We start from the raw sequence: 26,499 nt of genomic DNA on the forward strand, positions 1-26,499 counted from the left end.
GCTCAGCTCCAGCCCCGGGGGAAAAGCGCCCCTCAGGCATCGCGTGTACCTCAGGCAGCGAAAGAAGCGAGACGGGTTTATTTTACTCACTGAAAATATCAGGGCCCTCAGCACGAGTTACCTCGGCTCCGTGTGGGGCTTCGACACCTGGGGCAGAGTGGCAGGAAGAGAAATTCAGCATCACGGGGAAACTGGGACCGGGGCCTCGCTTCCCTCCGTTGGCTGAGGCATTTTCTCTCGCCAGGTTTTCAATGTTGAGTTCACCTTCCTCAAGCTCACAGTGGTACCGGCCTCATTCTCTGCTCGCGTTCAGGGCTGTGAATCAGCTGCAGGAGGATGAGGAGAGGCCGTGCTGCCCATTGCCCTGCCTGTGACAGGCGGAGAAAATCACAGCCTGTCTCTGTCACAGTGAGACAGCTCATCACAGCCAGTCCATGTTCTTACCTCATGTATGAAAGCTGGTATCAATCCTAAAGATGCAATAGTTGCTACAATAAGGTAGGGAAAAATCCCAGTCCTCCAGACTCTTTTAGTGAAATATGGCTCAAAGAGGAAGTGGCTGCTTCGAATCAACCCATTTCGGTGAGGATGGCTCAGACTGCTCACTAAATCAAACCCAAAGGCAAAACCTGGACCAGCCACAAGTTATAAAGAATGACTAATTTCTCATGAAGCTTTAATGATGGCTTTGAGCACAAAATAATAGAAAATTTTAGAAGTGATTAGCAGCTCTATTGATTGCACATAAAGCACAGAAACTCTCTTAGCATGAACATTTCTCTTTCATTTCAACGCCACGCTGGAACATGACATCAACATGGCTGGAAGGAAAACTGGGATGAGAACCCATGGAGCCCACACTGGTGAGGAGGAGGTCTGCAAGGGAGTGCAAACTGTGCTTCCCATGAAGAGGGCAATGAGGACCAGCATTCAGGGAGATGCTGATGCCCCAGGCTTCCATATTGGGGAACCTCCCAGATTTGTCTTTTCTTTACTGCCATGAAAAACGTGCAAACAGACAAGCCAAATTTCCTCTTTGTGCAAGATCAGCCTTACCATCCTTCCTACCTTTCCTCTGAGCACACAGCAAGGGTCTTCTTGCCTTACAGCAGCCCCTTGGCACAGATGACAGCACTGGGAAAGTATGACTTGGTGACCAGGACACTCCCCCGTGCCTTAGCTCAGGTAAGATTAGTTCATGGCTGTGGGTGGTCCCTGGCCCATGGTGGTCCTCATCTCCTGAGCCTGCCTGCCTGCTGCTTCTTCCTCAGGAAGCAATCTGAGCCTTCTTTACCTGTGTGAGTGTGAAAAGGGGTGGGTGGGGTCCCTGCTGGCCCTGCAGGAGATGCAATCCCCTCCCTGTCCCACTGGCAGGTGGAAAGGGTTAATGGGGCAGGCTTTAAACCTGTGTGGTGAAAAGGGACATTTTCAAGAAAAAGAAATAATGCTGCAACAGCCTGTCCTTCACTAATCACCCACAAGCTGTGTCTCGAGCCCTGCACGGCACCAGCATCTGCTGCCCCGTGGTCAAAGCGTTGTTCCCCTCGCGAGGTGCCCAGGGGGGCTCAGGGTGGCTTCTCCAGAGAGGCGAGGGAGGTCGGTGCTTCAGTCGGCATTTCTGTGCTCACAGGCACCAGCAAGTGCGGTTACAGTGTGGGAGGTGAAGAATAGCTGGTGTTTTACTGCAAGTTCCAGAGAAAAATGCAGCTGTGACAAGCTCTTTTTTCAGCAGTGATCAAGAAACACAAGCTCAAGAGCAGGACCCCTTTGGACAATGCTGCAAAGAGCAGCATTGTCCAAGCAATACCAGCCATTGTGGGGAGGGAGAGGAGGGAAAAGAAAAATGCTATGCCTTTATAAATTAAAAAGCTTTTTTTCTCAAGGCTAAAAACAAGATTTCTGTTTAAAATACTGGGAAATCAGCCTCTTACCAGCACAGAGAACAAAGCTCCTTTAAGCACTGGCGAAACTGAGCCTACAGCCTTGTATTCAGCCTAAAAGGAGCCTGTGTTTCTTGCTCACAGCTCGAGTTCCCGGTTGCTCACAGTGCTCAGGGCTTCCCACCCTCCCAGCTCCCTGCTCACCCCTGCTGCTGCCCCAGCAGGACACAGGGAAAAAATCATTTTGCACCTCAGATGGGTGCTGACACAGAATGGTGCATGCTGACAAAGGGCTGTGCCACACGTGTTTTCTCAGGCTACCTGGGAATGCCCTCATGGTGCACAGTTAGGAGCTGAAACCTCCCTCAATCGCTGTTGCCCCAACACACCCAACCCTCCATCACACCCTGTCTACAGCCCCAAACAGTCTCTCAGCCTCAAATATGCTGCATGAAGAACTGCTGTGGGCAGTGCCCAGTTGAGTATTGTCAGAGGGGACAGGAGCTCAGGCAGGTGTAACCACACTGACGGGACAGCACCATTACTGAGGAGCAGCTACAGCCACTTCTAGTGCCCCTCTGAAAGAGCTGCAGAGAAGGAGGCAAGAGAGCAGCAGCCACAGCTCCAGCATCACCACAGGCAGCCGATCTGTCAGGAAGAAGCAGTGTCAGCCTGGAGCCTCAGGCACCCTTGGGAGCAGCCCCAGTTCAGATCTGGGGCTGTGGGATCCCAGCTCGAGCAGGCACTTAGGCACCCCACCCTCTCCTTGCAGCGCCGGGGCCGGGACAGGCGCACACAGCGCTCGCAGGGGACAGGAGAGTTCACGGCGAGTTGGGGACCAATTGAGAGGCGAGGAGGCAGCTCAGCAGTCTCACACCAGGAGTGTGGGGGCAGCACGGGGGAAAAGCTGTCACCCACCTGCAGAGCACACCCAAAAAGCAGCTGCATCTTGCAGGAGCCCAGAGGAAGCCGTTGCGTGCTGCTTGCACCCGGTACAACAGAGCTTGGCCTTTCTGTTAGAATTTGGAGCAAACAGGGGACTTTTTCCCTTTATAAATAGCAGCAGCAGAGTTAACTCATGCTGAGGTGCACCAAGATGATCTGCCTTACTTCCTCATTGACATGCCTGGCTGATCCTGGCAGAAATCAGCAAATTGTTACAGAACGGCAGGAAAATCCCGTGGCAGGTAACAATGGTGGCAGCTACCTCTGGAAGCCTGGAGCAGCTTATTTCCACTAGAATCACACATGGAAACTGTTCTATTCTATTTCAATTGAGAGAAATTTATTTTCCCACATGTCGAATCATTCTCATTGTTTTATCTCCTAGCCCTTGTTCTGAGTGAGGAAAAACTAGGTGGATTTGACAACTGCAGCCCCTCCTACCTTCTAGGAGAGCCAGAGAGGGTTTTCTTGGGCTGAAAACACAGGGATCAGAGTTACTGGGTTTGAGGAGGACAAAGGCAGGGCCCCTGGATACAAAAATCAGAGATTAGACTATTAATACTTTTCTCCCATTCTAGCTAATCCCTGAAATCATGTTCTAGGGTGACAAAGTCAAGTTGCAATTTCCCTTCTTGGGCTCCACACTGTGTTTAGCTCAGCCCAGTTTCACCACTCACAGCAACACTGCTCTGTCCAAAACTGCAGCTCCAAGACAGCAGAAGTGCAGTGGGCCAAGGCAGCAGAAGGCAGTGCTGCTCCACCTGGGCAAAGCTCACATCCTTGCAGCTGAGCAGGATGGAGTGGAAGGACCCAGCCTGCCATGCAACGGGGCTGAGCTAGATGTGCTCCCTTTTATATTGTTTTTATATCCTCTTTGCCTGGCAGGACCACCACCTCCTCCTTCAAACACTGATGGACTTTGTTGTCTTTTCCCCCAGGACAGTCCCAGAGCACAGGGGAACAGAAACAAGCTGGAGAGTCCGGTGCAAAAGCCCAAAATTCAGTCTGAAGGTTGCTCAAGAGCCAGCACAGAGCCAGTCCTTGCAGCTCTGAGGGAAAGCAGCCATCAAAGATAAATGGGTGAGAGCTGAACACGGGAGGAGAGCACAGCATGGGAGACCTGTGCCACAGCTGGCCCCTCTGCAAAGTGGATGGTGCCAAGCTCTGCACATTCAACAAGGACATACCCAAAACAGAAGAGCTAGTGAAAGCTCCTGCAAGCCATCAGAAAACATCACACTGCCCTAACCACTGCTTTCTGAAAGGATTCACACACTGAGAGCCCAAAGATACCTTCAGTAGCACTTGCTGGGCTGCCTCAGCACTGCTTGCAAGGAGACTGAGTGCCCATGAGCAAAACCCAGCATCACCCCAGTCTCTGTTGCACCACAAAGTGCTCAAAGGAAGAGCAGATTAAGAATCTAGTGACTGGATCCAGCTCTGAGCACAGCCCATAGCAGGAGAAATAAAAAGACACATTTCAGCCTAAAGTAGCCTAAAGCTTCCTCGCTGCAGAATTACCCACCACATTAAACAAATTTCAGCAACAGCACCACCAAACTACTGTCAGCTCCAAAGGAAGTTGGGGGTAGTCATGCTTTAGTGGCATCTCAGGGCTTGATATCCATGCAGTAGCAGGCAGGGAATAGCCTTTCCTGGAATTACCTTTAAAGCTGTATTTTTATAGGGCAATCCACTAACCCATATTAGAAAATAATAAATCCCACAAGAGGGTTGAACTTCTCCCAGTGTCTGCTTAGGTGTGCAAGGAAACACTGAAGGATGTACCCTCATTCAGCATCTGTCCCTTCCATCCTTGGATGATTGCCTTTAACTTGGAAAAATCAGGAAGTAAACCTTGACATGGGGGCATTTCCAAACACTTCTTCTTGTTAATTTGCTCTCTTCCTCTACAGTCAACATTCTTCCATAAGGAAAGCTTTCCAAGAGCTTCTTCCAGTTCTTGCTTTTTTTTGCCAAACATCCTTGCCTCTCCAGTGCTTACCTATTCCTCAAGACAATCAATGGCAGAAAGGACACTTACCGTCTCAGCTGCAGACAGGAAAGCCCCAAGAGCTTGAAATAGCACTCAGCACTCTTGGGCATCTAAAAACACAGTCTTCCCTTGCAGGAAAAGCATTATAAGGAGTTTAATGCTCTAAATGTACATTTAGGGTTCTTTTCCCTGAGAGATGCTACTGAACAGGAAGACTTTTACTACAATGTCTTTGAAAACTGTACAAAACCCCCAAATGCTTTGAGTGACAACATTTATTGTTGCTTTGTAACTCTGCAAGAAATGAGTAACCTACTACAGAGTCCAAAGCCTTATAGAAGCATGAAGTTGTTTCAAATTTGGTGTGGACACACACTGACTTCCCCTACAAACACAGGCTGAATTGCTGTGGGTGTGAGCAGTGCTGCTGCAGCCTCCAGAGTCTCGACGGGAAGCCAAGGACAAACACAGCTCCACACAGTTTATTCCATTCCCCCTCTCCCCTTTCCCTTTGCAGAAGAACAACTCTGTTATCAGTGTTACATGATTATTAAATTCCTCATTAGTCACTGAGGCCGGATCCCTGGAAAACACCACAGCAAAGAGCTGGGTGCTCTCAGTGCCCAGACAGACCCCCCACGCATCTGCCTTGTGTGGGAGCTCCCCAGGCTCCATGGAAATCTCATTTAACAGCTGGGAGCACACCAGGGCCTGCAGCTGGGGCCAGGAAGTGCAGTCCAGCTTGGCTTCCCCTGCATGTGGTAACTCATAAAAGACCCCCCAAGGTAAAGAGCCTGCAGCTGCATCATCTCCTGTGGGGTGGGTTGGTTTGCCCAGTAGTGCTTTTAAAAAAAGCCCACAACAATAAACAAACAAACAAACAAACAAAAAGAATAAAGCCCTGTGTTTATTCACAATGATCCTAAAAATCTGAAAGCAAGTCCAAGGAGCTGTCATTTTTGCTGAGTGCAGTTTGACTGAGTTGGGTCTTTCCACACATTGTGGACACACAGATTCATGAACGTCCGGCCCTATCCCTACAGCCCAGGCTGCTGTGGGAGCACAGGCAGGGCTAGTGCTGCCTGAAGGAATTTAGCAGGAGCGATCTTTTTTCTTGTGGTGCTTTTTCTGGTATGTGCAGAAGTGCAAAGCATCATTTAAAAACTCACCAGAGGCAAGGAACTTTGCTCAATGTTAGTGTTTCTTAAATGGTGAAGAAATGAAGAGGGAGAAAAAAATTCAGTTTGTAAAGGCTTGAGGGTAACTAATTTTTTGTCATTTCCATAGCACAGGTCACACTGTGCCACCCACTTTTTTGTACTTTCCAAAACTCTTACCAGGTTGAGAAGACAGAGGCAGAACCCAGATACAAGGAGTTATTCTAACTGCAACTCATAGAAACTCCAAAGTGGGGTTTGTAACAGAAGCACTTTCACCAGAAGACAACTGCAATAGCAGAACTGAAACATGAAGTTAAGGTACATAAATAGAAACTTCAGAATTACAGGACAAAGCTTTATCCATTTTGAATTGCTACAAATATTTGCACACGTGGGAGTTGCAAAACCAGTTAATGACACTGTTACAGGTCACTGTTACTGCCACCGAGGAGTTTAAGTAGAGAAGAGGGGACAACGTGCAGAGAACTTCACGTTGTTTTCCAACTTCATGCATCACTCCAGCAGTAAGGACAGGTCAACTGAAATTCTCATCCCATAGAGCATGTGAGAAATCCCAGCTTTTGGAGGTACCTGTGCTTATCCTTGCTCATTTCCACTAAAGTAAAACATTATTTCCTACTCAGTATTCTGCACCTGGTTCAGTCCCAGAGTCTCTGAAGGGTGGGTTTTCCATCTGATACTTTTCTGGTCAGTGGGTGACAACAGGGGGCTGGGATCCATGTGGAAAGCCCTCAGCTAATCCTGCTTTTTGCTTCAGCCACTCCCCCACTGTGGCTGAGGGGCTCAGCTCCCTGCACTGGCTGTCACCCTGAGCTGGGCCGTGGGTGCCAGCACACAGCTCCTCCACCCTGTGGCCACAGTGGGACACAGACCTGTCCCAGCACCTGCAGCGCCAGGGCAGCCCCTGCAAACCAGCTCAGGATCAAAGAGTCGTGAACAAACGTAGCACTGTAATAAAGCCATAAATTTCTACAATCATTTTTATTAGTTATGGAAGAATCCCCACTAGTATTTACATAGTGCAAAAAAGCTGTTATTACTCCAAAAAGTACGGTAGACAGAACAGTTATCCTTCATACAGCAAAAAAGAAATGGAACAAACCCCTTCATATTGTATTTTATAATGGTTTTTCTACTGCTTTAACCTAAAGATTACCATAAATTTTAAGACATTAAAGATTAAACAGCTTTCCTTATTAGAATCTATTTAAAAAGTAAATTATATGAACTATTTATGAACATTTAGAAGGTGGGCTGTGCCAACTGGGTTTCTACTTTCAGCATTACCATTCATTGGTGAGGAAGTTTTGGGTTAGACATTCTCATGTTTCCTTGTGTGTGGCAGGGCGAGTAGAAACCCCCCATTCCTCGTTTTCTATGGCTTGTTTCTGGTGGGTTTTGTTCTGTTAACAAATTGCCACGTCTAATTTTTAAATGGCTGACACTGAAATCAACTCAACAGTTTCATTAGTTGGCACAACTTCACAAGAAATACTTAATGACAGTTTCAGCAACAGCAGCTTTTCAAACAATAATACTTTTTTACATACATATTTAAAGTAACATTATTAAAATTTAAGCTTGTATTAAAGAACTGGACAGAACCACATTGTGTAAGCTCCCACCCACCCATAAAGACACCTCAGCTTTACCAGAAGAACACCAACAAGTGCATTACTGAACAATTTTCTATAATGAATTTTTAAAACACAGGTCAATACCCTCTGTCACTGTTTAGCTCCAATCCTACAACAGCCTGCACACAACTTAAGCAGATAAAGAGGCCACCAGTTTAAGCCAGTGGCACTAACACTCCAAAGTATGTGTGAGCAGGATCAGGGCCTTAGCCTTAATCAGACATTGCTACTTGGTCCAACTAAGGACAGAAGTTCTTCAGAATTTTTCCCTTTTACAGATTTGTAATCCATGTTTTATTATTGACAGAGATACTTACGAGTATTTATATAAATAGGTTGTATACATAGCCACCTCTATCAGTTTTAAAAGATCCCTACCCCTACCACAGATACATTATTTTTGATTTTACCAGATAAAGTAAGTGGTGAAATAATTTCTATAAACAATGCCTTAAGAAAAGTAGATTTGTTTCCCGAATAATTATTTTCACAACAAAAATATCTATACACCTATTAACTACAGAAACATCTTTTCATGGGGACAGTAGCAACCTGTATAAACTGCACACTTTTACACTGAAATAGAAATTCAACTACTTTTAAAAAAAACCACGGTATTGTAGAACATTTGTATGCTTTCTTCTTAAATTCTGTTGATAATAGAACCAAAATTACCACAGTGAGATACTCTCCTTCAAGTGCTTCAAGTGGCAAGGAACTTCCCTAATTTCACATGCAAATGGACCACTCCCAAAGGAATTGCAATTTCATTCTTACAGTTATTGCTCATTCCCAGTTTATCAAAAAGGAAGCACTAAACCCAGTTTTCTTTACTCAGTTTCAGTTTGCTCCCCCCTAAGGGTGATCTGCCACATTTTAAAAAGAGACTAGTTCCTTATTTGCTGGCAAATTGAGAGATAATTATAAGTGCTGTATCACTTTCAAGAACTCTATTAAACTTGTAGCAAAATTGCAGTTAAATAGTGGGCTGAATATTACAAGACTTCTTTGATATAAATGTCAGAAAATTTTAAAATGACAGTCCAAGTTCAGAAAAGACATATAAAAAGATGCGCCTTTGATGTTAATACTTCAAGATCAAAAGTTATTTGAATCACTGGCACTGAAAAAGCAAAAGGAGAAACTACAAACACCTTTGTTTTCTGATGTTCTGGCGAAGTTTTGCCCTCAGTGTATGCACTGATCTCACCTGTGCTGAGATGTGCTTACACATCCAAGGGCGAGTTTTGCTTGTCAGCAGTTCAAACACCTGTCATGTCCTAAAGCAAAAACTCTTAAAACATACAGACAGTAGAAATCTGCCACAGGGACAGTAAAAGGTTTAACATTCAGGAGGCATCATTCCTTAGTCTCTGTGTTCCTATGAAACGCCTGTTCTAACACCTAGGAAGATTACATTAAGGAGCTAAGAACGTGACAGAACAGCCAGTTGTCGTAGCAGCTCTCTACACTGCTTATCTACATAGCATTTGCTATGCCTAAGCTATCAAAGCATTATTTACATAATACACAGTTTCTATTATTCTCATTAGCATCCAAAAACCCAGGGCTAGATGACTTCTAAACCTGGAGTCTTGTTTTCCCAGTGCAACTTAAAACGCCAGCATCACTACTACTATAAACATTGGTCCCACGTTCCTAAGTGTGGACTTAACACCCAACTCAGCCAACTTCAGTTTCCTGTGGTTTTCAGCCTACCCAGAGGCTTTTCATGCACTTTGATACAAGTGATCAGGAAAAATGAAGAGAAATTAAAAGAAACATACGTTTGCTATGAAAGTGTTATTCACGTGAGTTACTCTTTGGCTACTCTTGTAGTGAAGCTCCTGCTGCTGGCAGTTTCAGTACATCCCTTGCCAATACCAAAGATGGAAAACAGACTCCTGACGTGCAAGGTTTAGCCACACACTCTGTCCTCGGTCTGAAACAAATCCATCATCAGTTAATGCATTTCACTTCAGTATTCGGAACAGAACATGGAACAATTCTCTAGCAACAGGGATGTTTCAGGGAGGGCATGTTTTTGTTTCTTTTACCTCCACACCACTGAAATACTTCCCCAAACTACAGGGCACTTCCTCCTTTCCTGGAATAACTACTTTCTTTTCTATCTAGAGGTCAACTCCTAAAGCATTTACAACTGCAAGAAGAGACAAAGAGGTCACATTTTCAGCGGGAGTTGATAAGATACATCCTGGCCAGGATCACAGCATGCAGGTGAATGCAGAGCTAGCCACCACATCATTCACACTTGCTGTTAAAGGATTATTCTTGCTTTTTGCAGTGTTATGCAGAATACAATATGCAAAACAGCATTCCTGAGGTAAGTGACAGGAGAGAGAGGAAGTCATCAGTTTACTAAAAGCCCTGAATAGGGATTATGGTTAATGAGTCACTTAGTGTGGTTTGGCAGACAGCAACTGCAGAGAGAATGGGGAATTTTTGTTTTCTTTCCTGTTTTTTTTTTTTTTTTAATGCAGTATTTCTACCTTGTAAAGAAAACCTGCAAAACATTAATTATATCCCTCTGGTTTAAAGTTTTTCTGGAATCAAAGTTATTATAGCTTATTGTAACTATCTCAGCTATCAGCAGCTTTTTAATGACGCATTCACCAACATCAACTAAAAAGCTGCATCTATTTTAGCATAAGAATCACACACAATTTCTCTACTATTTAATTCTCATTAAGATTGCAAATGGCTTTTTCTAGCTTTTCTTGAAAGAGGATCAAAAGTTTCCTTTTATTTCTAGATAGAACTAGAAAGTCATGGCCAAATACACTGACAGGCCTGGTATAACCATACGACCAACATGAACTGTTGGTAATTTGTCAGTGTTATTACCTGTTTGAAAATAAGCTAAAGAGTCACAACTCGAAAGAATTTTGCTTAAAACTGGTCAGTTACATCATGTTTCCTTTTACAAAGGATCAAATGAATGCATACTGACAAATTTTCCACACAGGTTCTAATCTGGGAAATCAATACTGATTAAGAGCTAAGCTAGTTTTAAAATCAAAAAAGTAACAGACAGCTACAAAAATATTGTTGTGAATTAAATACACGTATTAAATGTTTAACAGTGCAAAATGTTGAGATGAAGCATATGGAATAATGGCTGCAACCTTTACAACAGTTAGTTTTAATATAATTTCTAAAAAGTTCCTGAGTTCCTGCTTATTTTTACGGCATATAGATGGAATCTGTGTGCTCTTTATTTAGAGAACTGCAGATGGTGGGTTTATGTTGAGTGTTACTTGCGTGCTTATCATTTGTCCATTCCTCCCCATCAGTGACGGGATCTGCCTGCTCTGAAGTCTCTATTTCTTCATCTTCACTTTGCTCTGCATTGTCTTCTTCAGCACCACTAAGGGTCTTCCCAAGCTGCAGCGTCTCCATAGTTCTCTGGGTCTCTGAAACCCAAGATTCAATTCTGCTATTAAGCTGAACTTCTACAGAAATTGGTTCATGGGCATAATCCTCATCATCGTCATCTTCCTCTTCTTCCTCCTCTTCCAGCATCCCTGGCACAAGAGTACTGGTGGTACTGGTCATGGAGGAATTCAAAAGATCTCGGCAGCTGCCATCCAGGGATCCTGTTTCTGTACTCTGCTGTGAGGCCCATTCCAGATTGTCATCTGGTTTCACCTCATCCTTGTCACCCGGGGTGGATTTTCCGTGATTTGTTGCTGAGGTAGTGCCAGTTGCAGCCAGAGGTGGTTGTTTATTAAGAGTGGTTTTTTCCATTTGGCCATGACCAGCTTTTTCTGGTACTGTAGCCTTGCACACAGATTCTCTCTCATTTTCAGAGGTCTCTAAACCATCAGATGTTTCCACCATATTTCTCCAGTTTGTTTCTACAAATTTTGAAAGAAATTTAAGTAGGAAACTTTAATTCCATGTATATAAAAATTTTTATTCTGAGCATGCAATAACAGCCTAAGCAGCAATATCAGCTAATAACCGGAATATTATTCTATGCTTTCTAGAAAAATTTCCACGAGAAAAAAGAGGAAGAAGGAAAGAGGAGAGACAACAGAAAGAGCTGTGAATAACTTTGGGTTTTTACAGTACCCTAAAGCAGACATTACAAAGTTGAAAGTTTGTGCAATTTAGTTTCCTGTGTAAACACCAAATGTAGCACTAAGTGTAGTCAAAGAGGTTACTCTCAAGTATAAATTAAAAGGAGAAAATTGTCACCATCTTAAGTCATTCGTTTAAGGGCTTCTTAAAAAATATTTAATACCTGAAATGAATTCAAGATACCACAAAAGAATTCACTCAAAAGATAGCATTCTCTTTAATGCACTCTCAGACTAAAAAAAAAGTCTTTCTTAGAATACTTCTAACAAGTATTCTCCCTTTCATATTCCTTTTCATCTGGGCTTAAGCAACTGGATAAATGAACTCGCCTTCTGCTCACAGTAGAATCATTCACTGCCATCTCAAGTTTAAAAATTTAAGCTACATGTCCTATATCTTCAGAGACCTCAAATTTTAGTTCCTGCTCTGTCATCAGTTCTTCCTTAGTTACATAATCAATTCTGTGCTATCAGTTTTTTAACAGTTCAATAAAACTGGAGAAGCCACCTCTGCTGATGTTAGACACCTATAACACTTCTGAGGATCAGAAATTATTATTTTCTATATAGTTCAGAGGAAAAAATTACTTATGAAATTAACTGAAGACTAAACCAATTTTTTCTTATCCCTGAATGTTGCAGAATACTCTGAATTAGGAAGGATTGCATTTTTAGCAATTTCACAACAAACAGCATTTGGAAAACTCCAGCTTCTATTTAAGCTTTAACCTACTTACCATATTCTTTCTCATTGACCTCAGATATGGGTTCAGAAATAACACTACAGAATGAGATAGCACTTGCTGCAGAAGGGTTACGAGAATGACCCATGTGATGCGGGGCCTTCTTGACATTCTTCAAGGCTTCTTCTGCCTGTTCCTGCTCCATTGCAGCCACCATGTCTCTGTAGGCTTTCCTGGCCTCTTCAGTCAGGGATACCAGCTTATTAAACAGATCCTAAGTACAAAGGCAGTTTTATCAGCAGCAATTCTTCCTAACAGTTTTCACTTTAGATTACTCCATTCAGCCCAAGGTAGACCACATGAGCCTCAAGATTAACACCAAATACCTCAACTTCAACTAAGAGTTAGTTATTCTCTGTATTAAATAATACAAACACCACTCCATGTTTATGCAACTTTGAGGAGATGGATATACTTTAAGATGCTGTTTTTCTTACATTCTTAAACCTTCCAGAGAATTTCAGATTACACTTTAAGTCTGTTTGAAAGCTGCAATGAGATGTTGTGCCCGAAGTGTTTCACCACATCCTCTCAGTACCATAAAAACTGAATTTCAAAGAAAAGACACCGTAACATAGGTGAGTGCACGGCTATTATCAAAGGTGTATTAGGTGTGCTCTCAATGCCAAATAATTCTCTACTACAAGGAACATAATTGTTTACTCCAGCCATTTATGTGACTGGAATTACTCACCTCAGCACCTGAGTAGTTGAAGATACCCACAACACTAACAGGAACCAGCTTGTTCACACAGCGGCCAAGAGCCTTGCGGCCAAGAGCAAACACAAATGGAATTTCTTGTTCCCGTGCCATGGCTATTACATTATAGAGAGCCTCATCTAGTCCACCTTGAAGAAAATTTTAAATAGGTATCTAGTCAGTTGAAGTCATCATATGGCATGATACAACTCTCTAACCCACTTTAACTGCAATTAGTCAGTAAAACTTCAATACACACATCAGCAGCTCCTATGTCCCAGAGGATAACACTCAATACATTTCAAGTATAGTGAGTACAGATGAAGGTGATATTCTGTATTCTCTATTAGTCCTGCACACAAACCAGAGTCTCACAGGTCTTTTCTTAAGCAGAGCTTTGCTATTCTCCTATCTCAGGAAGCCTCTGCTTATACTTCTGGTTGTGGCAAAATGTGTTGGTTGGCTAACTAACCAATTCACATTCCTCTTAAGGAATCTTCCTCAAAAGCATCCAGAGCTCAGGACTATGCAAGGTGTATTGAACACAAATGAAGTAACACACACAGTAGACTTAAATTCTCCAATATCTATTTTTCTTTAAGCTTTTCACCCCTCATGAACAAGTTTCTTCCAGAGTGGAGTAGAAAAGAATAAATGTGGAATGGCAATTAACCCGGTTGGAGTCTGGGAGTGTTACATCATGCATAGTAACAAATGCTTCTAACCTTGCTAATTAACACAAGAAAACTGAAAAGAGCTAAGTGCACCACTTGCTTTAATCATTTATACCTTTTGACTGAATTTTTTCACAGTTGGGGGATATGATGACACACTTGATCTTGTTTAGTTTCATGTGCTTTGTAACCTCACGCAACCCCATAACAAGTCTTCTCCTTGCTTTAGCTCTCGTGGGATCCTTTTGGTAAATCCGCTCCTGGAAGCTCACAAGCTCTTGCAATAGGAGAGTCACACACTCATCTATTTCTTTACTTAGAACTTGGTTACAGTATCTGTCAATTCAAAACAACATTCACAAGTGTCAGCACTGCTACTTCACAAATACTAGCATAAGCAAGGTTTCACCGAGCTTTTTTGCAAATGAAAATAATTCTACTTCCTCAGAACGGTTATTTAACTTCTACTAAAGTCATTAAAAGGATTTAGAAATCAGACTGCAAAACTAAGTTAAAACTACATCCTTAAAACATTTGTATTTGTAGTAATATCCCTTATCTCAAGAAGCCAATCAAAAATAATATTAAAAATACAAACAAATACTGCAATAAGTGCCTCAAACAATTTCTCTTTTCCTTAATTTAGTACATTATAAAGATACATCAATAAAAAAGCCCTAACACATTAAGAGGTACTATTACAGTATTTTAAGCATTCCTGAGTATTCCTTCCTTTCCCATTCAAAGCATACATAGCGTTCCTTTAAAAAATATTTTTGAGAGAATACTCCCACCTTGCTTATTTGCTGTGGCAACCAAAGAAAGTCTCAAGTGAGTGTGTGTACATACATGAACACATTTGTGTAAAAACACAAGCAACCCATTTAGGGGGGAAAAAAAACTTGCAGAACCTTCTATTTCTGAAAGGGAAGCTTATGTTCATTAAGCTCTTAAGTCTACTAAATCTACCCACACTTAAAACACAAGGATGACTGAAGTGCAAGCCTTGAATTTACAGTAATAATGCAAAACTCTTACTCTCTGAATCTCTTGCTGTGAATTTTGGTTATTGCAGAAGATGCCATTGGACTGCCTATTCCAGAACTAGCAGGTGAACCCTGTGACACTGGGGTCATGCAGTATGGAGAATTCTGACTTGCTGGAGAAAGTGAAGTATCACTAGGCATACTCAGACCAGTTTCTGAAAGGCAATTTTTAAACATTATAAAATACAAATACAACTTTTATATAAGAGGAACAGAATCACACTTCTTGTGTTACTCCCTTACTTCATCCAAATTATATTTTCAAAACACTAAGCATTATTCTTCCCTCCCCTTCTGGAGGGGCAAGGGAAGGGGGAGAAAAAACTGAACACACATGCACCACTCAGCATGGACTGGATAAATAAACAATATTTGAATATTCATTAAAAAATATCTTGAGGTTAATTTAGGAAATTAATAAAACAGAAGGAAAAAAATCCATCTAAATGTTATTACTCCTTCCAATAATTACTTAATATTTATACATAAAAATATTCAACTAAATTATTCCTAGAATATCTAGGATTTTCCCGCTTTAGTCAGGTCACTCAGAAGAAACAGTTATGAAGCAGTACATCTGGAAGCCTGACAGACACCTCCTTCCCCCACTCCCACTGCCCAAAACATGCTGAAGATGCTGAAAATTCTCCGGAGTTTCTCAGTTGCTCAGGGCTGCTGCTGCAAATTGACAGTCCAGACACTGCAGTTGATTGACACGGTCAACAAACTGGAAAACCCTATTTACAGTTTGCAACTTCCATATCTGGAAAACTTTCAGTATGTTCATCATTAAAAAGTACAGTGATCAACGTGGCACAGTTGACAACAGGTCACGTTTTGCTTGCTTATCAAAAATACTATCAACTCTGACATGTGTTGGGAAACCCACTTGAGATGATAATTAAAATGCTGTATGGAGATCAAGTACTGAGAACCCACAGTGTTCTGAGCCTTCTACAACTGAGGGACAGACAAGGCATTTTAGAAGAGGGTTTCAGTTGCTAGTATTAACTAAAGTTAAAAAGAGCTAAAAGATAACATCACTAAGTTGTGTGGCATAGAAAGAAAAAGACAAAACACTAAAATAAGCAGATCAGCACAGCTGAGTGGGAGTGATGGGAGTCTAGAGATAGAGACCAACCTTCCTGAGAGGCCAGCTCCTGAGACTGGTCAGCAGTCAAGGTTAAATGAGCCTCTTTCTGTTCATCAGAACCCAGAAGGCTGTGGTCAGCTGATAAACGGCCTTTCTTCTCTTCTCTCTCTTTCAAAATAATCTGGAAACAAAACCAAGAACTGTCAGCATCTGAAAATTATGAAGATACCTGTAAAGAAAAATATCCCTTTCACTGAACATAACACAAAGTTAAGTGACTTGTTTTGAACCTTCCTACTCATGCCAGGATAGAAACTCTTGAAATAATTTCAGTTTCCTCTTTGATCACAGAGGATATTTCACTGCAGCATTTTACAGATACTCACATATGTGTGCATAAATAGTACTTGCAATAGTTCAAGTACTTCCACAGCTTCTTTTCTGATACATAACATTCACTTATTAACAATTCCTCATCCCTATGCCTGTAAAAAAAATACCTTATGCAGGCATACTAGTCATCTTTGTAAAGCACCTCAATAAAGACAATCCTTTTATAAAAGAAAGGAAAGTGCAAAGGTAAGTAGCCATGGATATACTGATACTACTATCATGTTTAATAGCAACAACATAAAAGCATTGACAACAAACAGTTTAGAAAACTTTTTTGAACAGGTGAATTCCTCTAACTCAGATCACAGGCAGGTCAGAAAAAGGCTTTCACATATGCATTTTTAGGGCTCACTTTTTAAAATTTTACCTTCTGATCTCCATATATTTTCTATTCCTTCTGCACATAACTAATTCACAACTGCATGATCATAGATATATACAAGCAATTATTTGTAAATTTACTCAATTAAAAATTGTGGGTTTGCTTCAAATTCTATACCCATCGCTATAAAAAGGAGTAGGAAAAATTAAGGTTAGCATACTACATTGCACTACAGACTAGGAATCAGCCACATGAAAAAAAGCTGTGGAAGTTTTCCCATGTTTCCCTGTGCCTATAGTTACAAAAAGAAAACACACTTGCAATCTCTGTTGAGATACATTTTTATTACCTTCAACTAATTATGGGGATATAAAAGTTATGTTACATGTCTAGCTCCAAAGGACAGGACATCAGTTTAGCAGGAACTGGAGGCAAGAGCTCCTAACTCCCTTGCTCTAGGCTCACTGGAACTAGTTCTCAACTAAGAACATACCAGTTTTTATTTCTGAAGTATGAGTGTGGGTCAAAACACTCCAAGGTTGGCACGTTTACCTTTTTAAGTGCTGTAGGGCGTTTCAGTTTTGCAATCTCTCTCTCTTTTCCTCTTTTCACTTTTGGGGCAGTCGAATCCAAAGGATTAAGGCAACCCATAGATGGCTGTCCCTTTGTTAAGGACTTTCTGCTGGCAGATTCTTTGGTATGAAAGGGAGCAGCACTGCCAACTAAATACAAGATAGATATTCGTTTTACCAAAAGGCACATCAGCTTTATTTCAACGCTGTTTTCAGAATTTCCACTGATGAATTCTCTAAGTACATTTTCCTTCCTTGGAAAAAAAGCAGTTCATAATGACAGGAAAATTACATCATCAGATATTGTTGCTTCCAGATGGTTTTAAGCTTTCTTCAACTCAGCCTCATGTTTTAGGAAGCTATGGATTCCTGGAATTATTTTAATAAATGGCAAGGGGTCTCTCTCAAATGACCACATGTAGCTTTACTAGTTAAGATGATTATGGTAAGATAAATCACAAATATTTATCCAAACATTGATTTCCAGTTGTTAAAGACCTGAACAGTTGACAAGACAAAACAGATGAGAGAGTGCAACATTTAGTTAAGGGGATCTTTTGCCAGAAAGAATAAAATAAGTGCTGTCTCCAATGGAATTGCCAACAGTTCTTTGCTGAGCTTTGTTTGATATAACCTCGCCAACTTGAATTAATGTTTGAACACTGCTGAAACTCAAAGCAGGTAAAAGAACCAACACGCCAGAAGGAAAATGGTAACTATGTGCACAGTGATGGACTCCAGGCTACCTACAAGTGCTTAGGAATGAGACTGGGGTTATAATAAGTAATTACAAAAATGTCAATTCTGTATTTGGTAGCAAGTATTAAAAAAGCTAATTTAATGTTGTGTTGATAAAGACACAGCAAAAAAAAAAAGCAGAATTAAGCCATTGTATACAGTCATGATGGAACTATAACCTAATATTCTGTGTATGTCTGATCTTATTTTTAAAATGATACAGCAGAACTACACAAAGGTTCAGAAAAAAGCAATATGGATTCCCACAAAAGATACTTCCAGAATTAAATAACTAAATAGACTAGGACTCTTCAGAGTCCTGACAGACATCTAAAAATCAGAGGAGGAAAGAAGGGAATGATTGCTCAGTCTTTGTAATACAAAGGCTGTGAAAGCTAACAAAATTACAACCTGGAGCACAAAAAACACCAATACTGACCTCCACCCCAAAAAAACACAGCAGAAAGAAAAGTTCCTTCACACAGGATGTAATAAGGTTAGAATTCACTGCCACTGGACATTATGGATGGTAAAAGCATAAGATAGAAACAATGGACAGTTTAAGAAACAAATTTGGTTTGAGAAAGGAGACCCTGAACCATAATCAGCAGAAATGGGAAGAATATCCTAGGGAGATATCCCTCCATATCATAGTCATAGGTATCCTCTCTTTCAAAGAGTATTTTATAATATCATTAGTAGATGCTCTTTTCACATATTCATTTCAGCACTGAATTACTCTCAGGAGACAAATCCTGAGTTTTGAATACCAGGTCTTTTAAAAGACATTTGGCCTCAGCTCTATATGGATTTTCACCACTGCACACTGCAGCTCAGAGGATGATAGCACAGGCAATTTATTCAGAAATGCCTTAAAAATAATCTTTCCAGGTTTTTATCATGCTTATATTCAAAAGCTAAAGCTAGACAGAAAGAAAAACACTTAAGATGCTCAGATCAATCACATTCATGTTGGCACAAAATGTATTTAGCCATTGCCAGGCAGATTAGAAATACCTGTGTATGAGAGAGGCCTGGTGTTGGTGATCTGACGAGCTTTCATTGCTTGCTGCTGCTTTTCAAGAGCTGCTAACATGTCACCCAAATCTAACTGAACAGGGGTCTTGCTCTTCTTTCCAGCTGCTTTTGATAAAGCCTCCTACAACAGGAACATCACATACAATAAATACAAAGAAATGGTGCCTGCAATGTTCTTTACAAAGAGATTACTGCTATTAGAGAGTAAGAGGAGCATCAGTAACTGATATTCCTCTTGACCAAGTGCTGGGGTGGGCAGGGTGCTACACACTTGAAGTTTTTTCTGTTCCATGCTTATCTCTGAATACTCTTGAGCTGTTGCAAGTGCTGCAGCCAAGGCCTTCTTCTTCTGACTTTTAGCACGCTTTGGTACAGAGGTTGTAATGGGAATTGGAGTTTGGACTATGTTGATTGGAGAATTCTCTGGTAAGTCATCCAACTAGAATTTTAAACAAAATGCAAAAAAAACCCCCACAATTAAAAGACCTTTCTCTCCAGAATAGGTGGAATTTCAGAAATCAAATCACCCAAGGCTCTGATTACCAGTATGACATCCTAATTAACTACAGCTAGATGACATAGCAAGTTGATAAAACTAGGAACTTAGATTTCATTTTTGTATGGGAAAGCTATTCTATTTAGCTCCAATTATGGGTTCAGAAGGTTTTCCAGTCTGATTGCTAAATAAAGAATTTCCCCCTCCCCAAGATTTCATTTAGGATTTGACTTTCCTGGAAATCAGCCAAATAGATCAAGCATTCTATATGCAGGGTTCTGCAACAAAAATATTTAAGTAGATCACTTACTAAAAAAAGTACCTTTCCAGCAACTGCTTCCACAGCCTTAGAGCAGATCAAGTTATTTGAAATGAAACTACGCAAACTGTAATTATTTTGAAAAACTGACACCATTACTACATATTTGCAGATTTAACAATTTCAAGAGATGTCTGCATGAAAGCATTGTGATGCAGCAGTCCCTTCCAACTTGGGACAGTCTGTGACACTGAGTGCCTGTAACATGTATGTTACAACCTTCTTAGCGAGAAAAATCCTGAAGTTTTTGGGTTTTTTAAGATGGGTTCCCTGCATCACTTATTTTAACTGGCATTTCTTTAGCATCCAAGGCTGGTAACAATAACACCCCAAGATCATCACAATTACTGCAATGTAATTCTTGTAGCAGAGATTCATAAAAAAATTACACAAACTGAATAGTCTCAAAAGAGAATGCTTTGCAAAACAAAATGACTACTTACTACTTTGGGTGAAATCTTTTGCTGGATGCTAGTACTTTTGCTGCTTCCATTATCACTATTTAGCTCTGGAAATTCATCTTCATCCTAAACAATGCAGAAATTAAGAGTAAAAAGAATGGAACCAAAGTCACCTGAGAAGCATCAGTGAAACTGCTCGAGGCAGAAAACCAAACTGAATCCCTAAGTCCTACATAAGCTAGAAGGGATTAAGCAACACTAATAGAAAATAATGAAAAATGAGGAAAGCATTTCTGTATCCAGACAGTATTTTTTTCTTAAAGAAAATTTTTCTTTTTTTACACACACACAAAAAAAATCCTATTACAATTAGAGGGGCTAAACCAGAGAACACACTAATTTCCATTCACAAGTGAACAGAAAAAGTTACTTGAAGGCTGCTTATTTAAATTGCCCATCACAGATAGTTCTAAATTACTGCAATTTCCACAACACCCAAATACAGGTCTCTTTCTGTACACAATGAGAGGATGATCTAATAAATTAGTGACCTCAACTGTACACCTCTTGGAGCCAGATGTTCTGTAACTTCCCATTGAGAACATCACTTATTCCACACACAACTTGCACTGCTACAATGTGGAAACAGTTTTCATAGGACAGTACCTCAAAATACAGAGGTTCAGGACTCTGCTCCACTCTGCTCGCCTGGCTTGTAGCTAAAGGTTTTTCATGTCGTTTCTGCAAACTCTGCCTTCTTTCTGAAGATGTGCTGTGATCTCTGCATCTGAATCCAGACTGAAAATAACAAATGCAATTGGTATTTCATAATTTCAATTTTTCAGTATGTGTATGTGCATGCACATAAAGCTTTCTCATGTCTGCTAATTAGCAACTAGGTACAGTTTTTAGAGAATAAATTGTGCTTTGGTGGTTGGCGTCCCTTTCTGGTGGGTTTTTTCATTGTCTTTTTTTTAAAGCCTGCACAAACATTCTACAGACAGCACCAGATTATTCCTCCCCCTCAAGCCAATTCATCTTTAAATTTGTAACTTAAATAAAAAGGTTTCTTTCGGCCAAACACAAAGAAACTCAGGAGCTACTGGTGACTCTAACAGACCTGAGGAACTGTCTGCAACCACGATCACTCCAAAGAACTTTCTCCCACTACATAATTATTCTGCTTGCAATATATACTGCCCTTTCAACACATTTTTTATGATAATGCACATACACAGAGTTCTCTAAAGGCCAGAGACAGCAGCATAGTGGTAATAAGCATTCTTCTGTTTATTATGTAACAGGTTGGTGGAAACTCATGTGCAAGACTGGTTGGCAAAAACCAATGCATGACTTGAATTTCACATTTATCCTTATCTCTTTCTCAAGAAATTTGCCTACAGACTTCATACCAATTTAATTTAAACAGAAAATAGCTTCTAGGACAATTCTGCCTTGAGGTACTGTGAATATGGCTGAGGCAACCTCACTTAAAACTCTTTGTGCCAGCTTTGTTTCTAAATATCTAAAAAAACTGCCAGATTTAGAGTCTAAACTGTGACTGGATGAAAAAGTCTGGTTCTTCCTACTCTCCCAATGCCATCAACTAACAATAGTGGCTTCCAAAGCCTCTGATTTGACAACAGGTTATAAAAAGATTCAGAACTGCTACACAGCCAGATACAAGCATCCACAAACTTCTTTATATAATAAACCCACAGTTACCAAACAGGAAGATTCAAGACAATTTAACAATTCCATCTAAAAACCTAAACATGCCAAGCTGGCTCACATATGTTTGCACCAACAGGCACACTTATAATGAAGTCCCCACTTGGAGCTCAGCTTTCTTGTCTGCAATAACAGAGCTCAAGCAAAACCTATGTTTAAACAAAGGCAAATGTTTCAGCCTACTTTACACCCCTCTGGACCACCTGCCCCAATAAAATCTCTCAAAATTAGGAAGACCACCTTCTTCCTCCTCACATACTAATTACAGAAATCCTGTCCCACTTGAAAGAAGTTTTGCAGAAAGATATTCAAACTTTAGCATGAAAGAATTTAATTAAGAAATAATAAAAATGCTAAAAAAATGGTATGCTAATGCGAATTTTTAAAAGAAAGTTTTGAAGACAACGGGAGTGACAACACAAGATTCTAGTTCACCACCACATCAGAATCTCTTTAGAAAGTTTGAGGATTTTTTTTTCTCCTGAAGCGTGAATGGGTCAAAAACTGAACTAACTTTTCTACACCCATGCTGCCTTCATTTCACAGGTTACTTTATATATGCAATGTTCTTTCTAGGTAGGTACATATAAAGAACAGGCTATAGGCAGAAGACTGTCAAGGACATTCAATTTTATATATATATATACATACATACAATAGATACATAGCTCAAAGAACATACCAGTTAGAAATGTGCAACTAGACTTTAAGGTTGAGTTTCTATACTGTTTCCATTAAATATTTTTTGCATGTTTATTTTATAATTCCTTTCCAAGTCCTTATTTTCACATATTACAAAAACCCCCAAATACTTCAGTTTAGAATCATTGACAACATACCTGTGGATTATTTCTTTGCTCAGCTTGTCTTCCACCTCTAGAAAAGGTCTGAGTTTTTTCAATCCAAGGCTTTTTTTGAGTCGCTTGGGAATTTACATTAGCCCAACTTATACCAGCTGAAAGAGAAGTGCCATCTATGAAAAACTGAATTAGCATCCGGAATATATCACAATGATTCATATGCCACCAGAGCCAGGAACACAATTCTGATACAAATAAAGTTCTTGGAGAAAGTCTAATTCTCCTGTGACAACATTTACTTCTGTAGCTATTTTCAGATGTTGGCAGAGTCACCTTTATGGAACATTCAAGCTGCCAACAATTGATCACCACAAAGCAGTAAGAAAGGAAATCTCAGGTTCACATCCATACCAATTTCAGTTCAGTCATAAACAGCAGTCCCTGGCATTACCTGCTACTACCAGACTAATCAAACTATTTGTTCATGGTCTATTTAAAGCTTCTAAAAAGTATCAGTGCTTCTGAAACAGAGAATGAGAACTCCTTGGCTCTGTTACCACCCAGGTATGAACTGCAGCCCAACAAGTTAAGGAAGCCTGAAGACAAACTAAACAGAAGCACAGCTTTGTCTGAATGCTTCCACTGGAGTCTCTAGCTTTTTTAACTCATTAAAGAAAGGCAGCTATTATTAAATCATTAATGATAGCTATACACTTGTTCATTCAGCAAGTAACAGGTGTCTTAGTGGAGGTGGTTGGAAATCACAGTAAACATACATGCTGAGAAGTATCTGACCAGCTAGAGCTGCAGTAGATCAAGAAGTGGTTCCTAGCAAAATGTAAAGCAAAAATACAAATGCAACCATGCCAAATTTTAAACAGCTCACCAGTCAAGACAATGCTTACTTGTATTTATCGATGGTTCTACAACCTGAAACGGGAAAAACCAATTATTTTAGTAACTTTCATTAGTCTGTAGGCTACAAATATAGTTAAGTTACTCAGTTATGTTTACATACATTCATTGCACAAGAATCTGTATTTCTTGAAGCCATAGCTGCAGCCTGGTTATTGCCATGCTTGGGACTACAATAGCCACTGTCACTGTCAATGTCTGCTTCACTTGCACCCTGTTCACTGGAGGACTCTGCAGCAGGGTGAGAAGTTCTCCTGCGCCTGCCTTTTGACTTCCAAAGCATCGTGGAGGCACTCTCAGAAAGTGACTTATTGGCTATATCTGAAGGAAAGTCTTCAAGAAACAATAAAAATAAAATTACTTGTGCAGGAATTGATAAGAGACATGAAAAAGCTACGCATCATAAAAACATTTAAAAAGCCAGTCTTTGCATTAAACCAGCACTGAATTTAAATTATGTCTAGGTCCAACTGTTATTAATAAGCAACTCCTTCAAGAGTTGGCAAAGCCTCTGCAGGAGTACCATATCACTGCAACATTATAAGGTGACATACTGAGTTGGTATCTGCAACCATCAGCACCTTTTCTTCATTATCCTTTTGAGCCACAAAGACTTCTCTTAAAAGCTGCATCTAAATCAGGTCCACCCTCTTTTAGAAAAGATGACAACTGACATGTAGTTCTAGTTATTTCATACACCCAGAACTTAAGAAACAAATTACCTGTTTGCTGTGATGCATCAACCAACAAAACAATCTTTGATCTGTTCTCAGGACCTGATGAACTGGTCTCCTTTTGAGTGGCGACATTTTTCACTGGAGGACGTTTATTTTTTATGTGCATCTGTAACTGCTGTTGCTGTTTTCAAACATTGCCACACACACAAAAAAAGTTGATTAAAAAAAAATGAGATACATGCTTCCTGTGCAAAGACATTTTCTTTATACAGTTCTACTTATCCTATTCAAAACCAGACTTACTTTTTGAACAACTGGTCCCCTGTTACTGCTTCTGCTCCGCTGAGTGGACAATGGGAAGACCTGGCCTGACGGGCTGGGACGCTCAGTGCATTCTGCAGTAACTGTACTTACAGCATTTGCTGTTTGAAAGGGTGCAGGATAGGGGGTAGGAAAAGGATGATAGAAACCCATGACCTGAGCACATGGTGCTGGCATCAGCTGATAGTAAGTATATTCTGTAGAAACAGGTGGCTGTGCAGGTATTATAGGATAAGCAAGGTATGGTCCTGCAGGATTTGGGCTGGGTTGCTGCCATCTGATGTCATTGTTATATAATGGAAACTGTCTATAAAAAAAAACAAAAAGGAAAGAAATTGCTCAGTAAGTCTTCCCTCTCTCAAATAAAATTCAGACCTTTATTACCCCTTCAAAAACAACAGTTCTATTATAATAAGTTCCTAAACTCAACTAGTTTTTTAAACTAGTTTTTTAACTATATACGTGAAGAAAACTGATATACCTACACTCAGTACTGAATCAGCTGCATACTGTTTCACCATGGCAGGACCCAAGCTGGACACCCAAAGCCTTGCTTCATTCAGAGAAGCATCAGAGATTCTGACAAAAAACTTCCTGACTGCCCTGGAAGATCCAAGAGCACAGCAGATACCTTTGGGAAGGATTTGCACCAGACCTCCACAGCCAGGAAAAAGGCAATAAAGAATATGAATGGAGAAACGCAGAGGGAAAAAAACAAATAAAAAGACTGGGGACAGAGAAACTTCATCCTCACACATGACGGGTCAGAAGATTAAATATGGCCAACAAAAAACCTGAATATACAGCGCATAATCACTGACTCCTCTGACGCCTACTACAAACTCCAACTAATTTAAAAACAGATCATCTGATCTTCATCCACAAAGACCACAACCACTTATTACCTGTTGGATTGATTTTCCTGTACAAATGGATAGCAAGTGATCAGGTAGCTAGGGATTGGAGTTGGTTCCATGCCATTAATTCCTCCACTGTCGTTAGGAAGCGCCATTGGAATCATTAGTGTTTCTGGACCCTTCTTCTGAGGAATAAATGGTTCTACTTCAGCTGACAGCTTGACATTCTTAAGAGAAAAGAAAGAATGTCTTCATTAATTACAATCATAAATTGCTTGGGAAAATTTAGATTCATAAAGTTGTATGCAAAGTACCACGAACAGCAGGCAAATGGATGACAAGGCTACAGGATTTCTGCAGTAAACCAAGAGAAGTGGAAAACAGTTGGCAAGTGCTTATTGCATCCTTCCAATCAATGCAGGGTGTAATACAGATCACCAACATTTAGCATTTGTGTTAACCTTTATAAGTGCAATACAAACACTAATTAATTTAAAAGGGACTGAAGTTCAGATCTTGCAGAGGATATATGAGTCTGAGCACAGAACAAAACCAAATTAGCACTGTATGTGGAGCACAGTTGCGTAGGCTTTCAGAAGTGAAACCAGCATATGGAAGATGTAGTAATGCCTGGCCTGCTCTACAAAATTGACCGTGTTTCTAGGCAATTATAAAAAAGACTTTTCAGCACTAAACCATAGTTTTACTGCTAAGAGATGATGCATCACAGAAGAACCCTCGCCACACATTCTATCTGCACTATTTTAACATACTTTCAATTGTTAAGATTATGATTAAATGTTGTCATGAAGAAGGTATTACAGACGGCTTAGAAATAAGTTTTAAACTGTACGTTGGAACAAAAGTATCTCCCCCAATCCTGAAGGGATCCTTAGTTTAAGATGGTTGGTTTTGCTCACA

General features: G+C 40.5%; 1 protein-coding gene and 2 long non-coding RNA genes across 4 annotated transcripts; 1 reads left to right on the forward strand and 2 right to left on the reverse strand.

The window, feature by feature from the left end:
• Nucleotides 1-63: 63 nt before the first annotated feature.
• On the reverse strand, nucleotides 64-2,890 carry LOC108448723. Its single transcript, XR_001864711.1, has 2 exons — nucleotides 2,799-2,890; nucleotides 64-1,294 (listed from the first exon to the last, which is right to left on the reverse strand). It is a non-coding gene; the product is annotated as an uncharacterized LOC108448723 (long non-coding RNA).
• LOC108448724 lies at nucleotides 225-7,423 on the forward strand. The gene is made up of 2 exons (XR_001864712.1): nucleotides 225-1,185; nucleotides 3,764-7,423. It is a non-coding gene; the product is annotated as an uncharacterized LOC108448724 (long non-coding RNA).
• SECISBP2L (SECIS binding protein 2 like) lies at nucleotides 6,965-25,832 on the reverse strand. Of its 2 annotated transcripts, XM_017742642.1 has the most exons (17): nucleotides 25,627-25,832; nucleotides 24,704-25,028; nucleotides 24,446-24,581; nucleotides 23,827-24,056; nucleotides 23,714-23,738; nucleotides 22,848-22,963; nucleotides 20,944-21,075; nucleotides 20,320-20,403; nucleotides 19,333-19,500; nucleotides 19,041-19,182; nucleotides 17,266-17,435; nucleotides 16,047-16,179; nucleotides 14,898-15,060; nucleotides 13,975-14,195; nucleotides 13,180-13,334; nucleotides 12,480-12,699; nucleotides 6,965-11,517 (listed from the first exon to the last, which is right to left on the reverse strand). In XM_017742642.1, exons 1-17 carry the CDS (start codon nucleotides 25,740-25,742, stop codon nucleotides 10,844-10,846), a joined length of 3,210 nt encoding a protein of 1,069 aa, XP_017598131.1. In that variant the 5' UTR covers nucleotides 25,743-25,832; the 3' UTR covers nucleotides 6,965-10,843. The 2 variants fall into 2 exon arrangements, with proteins under 2 accessions (XP_017598131.1, XP_017598132.1); XM_017742643.1 differs by lacking the exon at nucleotides 20,944-21,075.
• Nucleotides 25,833-26,499: the final 667 nt, after the last annotated feature.

The sequence above is a fragment of the Corvus brachyrhynchos genome, unplaced genomic scaffold, assembly GCF_000691975.1.
Source record: "Corvus brachyrhynchos isolate BGI_N302 unplaced genomic scaffold, ASM69197v1 scaffold97, whole genome shotgun sequence".
Taxonomy (NCBI): domain Eukaryota; kingdom Metazoa; phylum Chordata; class Aves; order Passeriformes; family Corvidae; genus Corvus; species Corvus brachyrhynchos.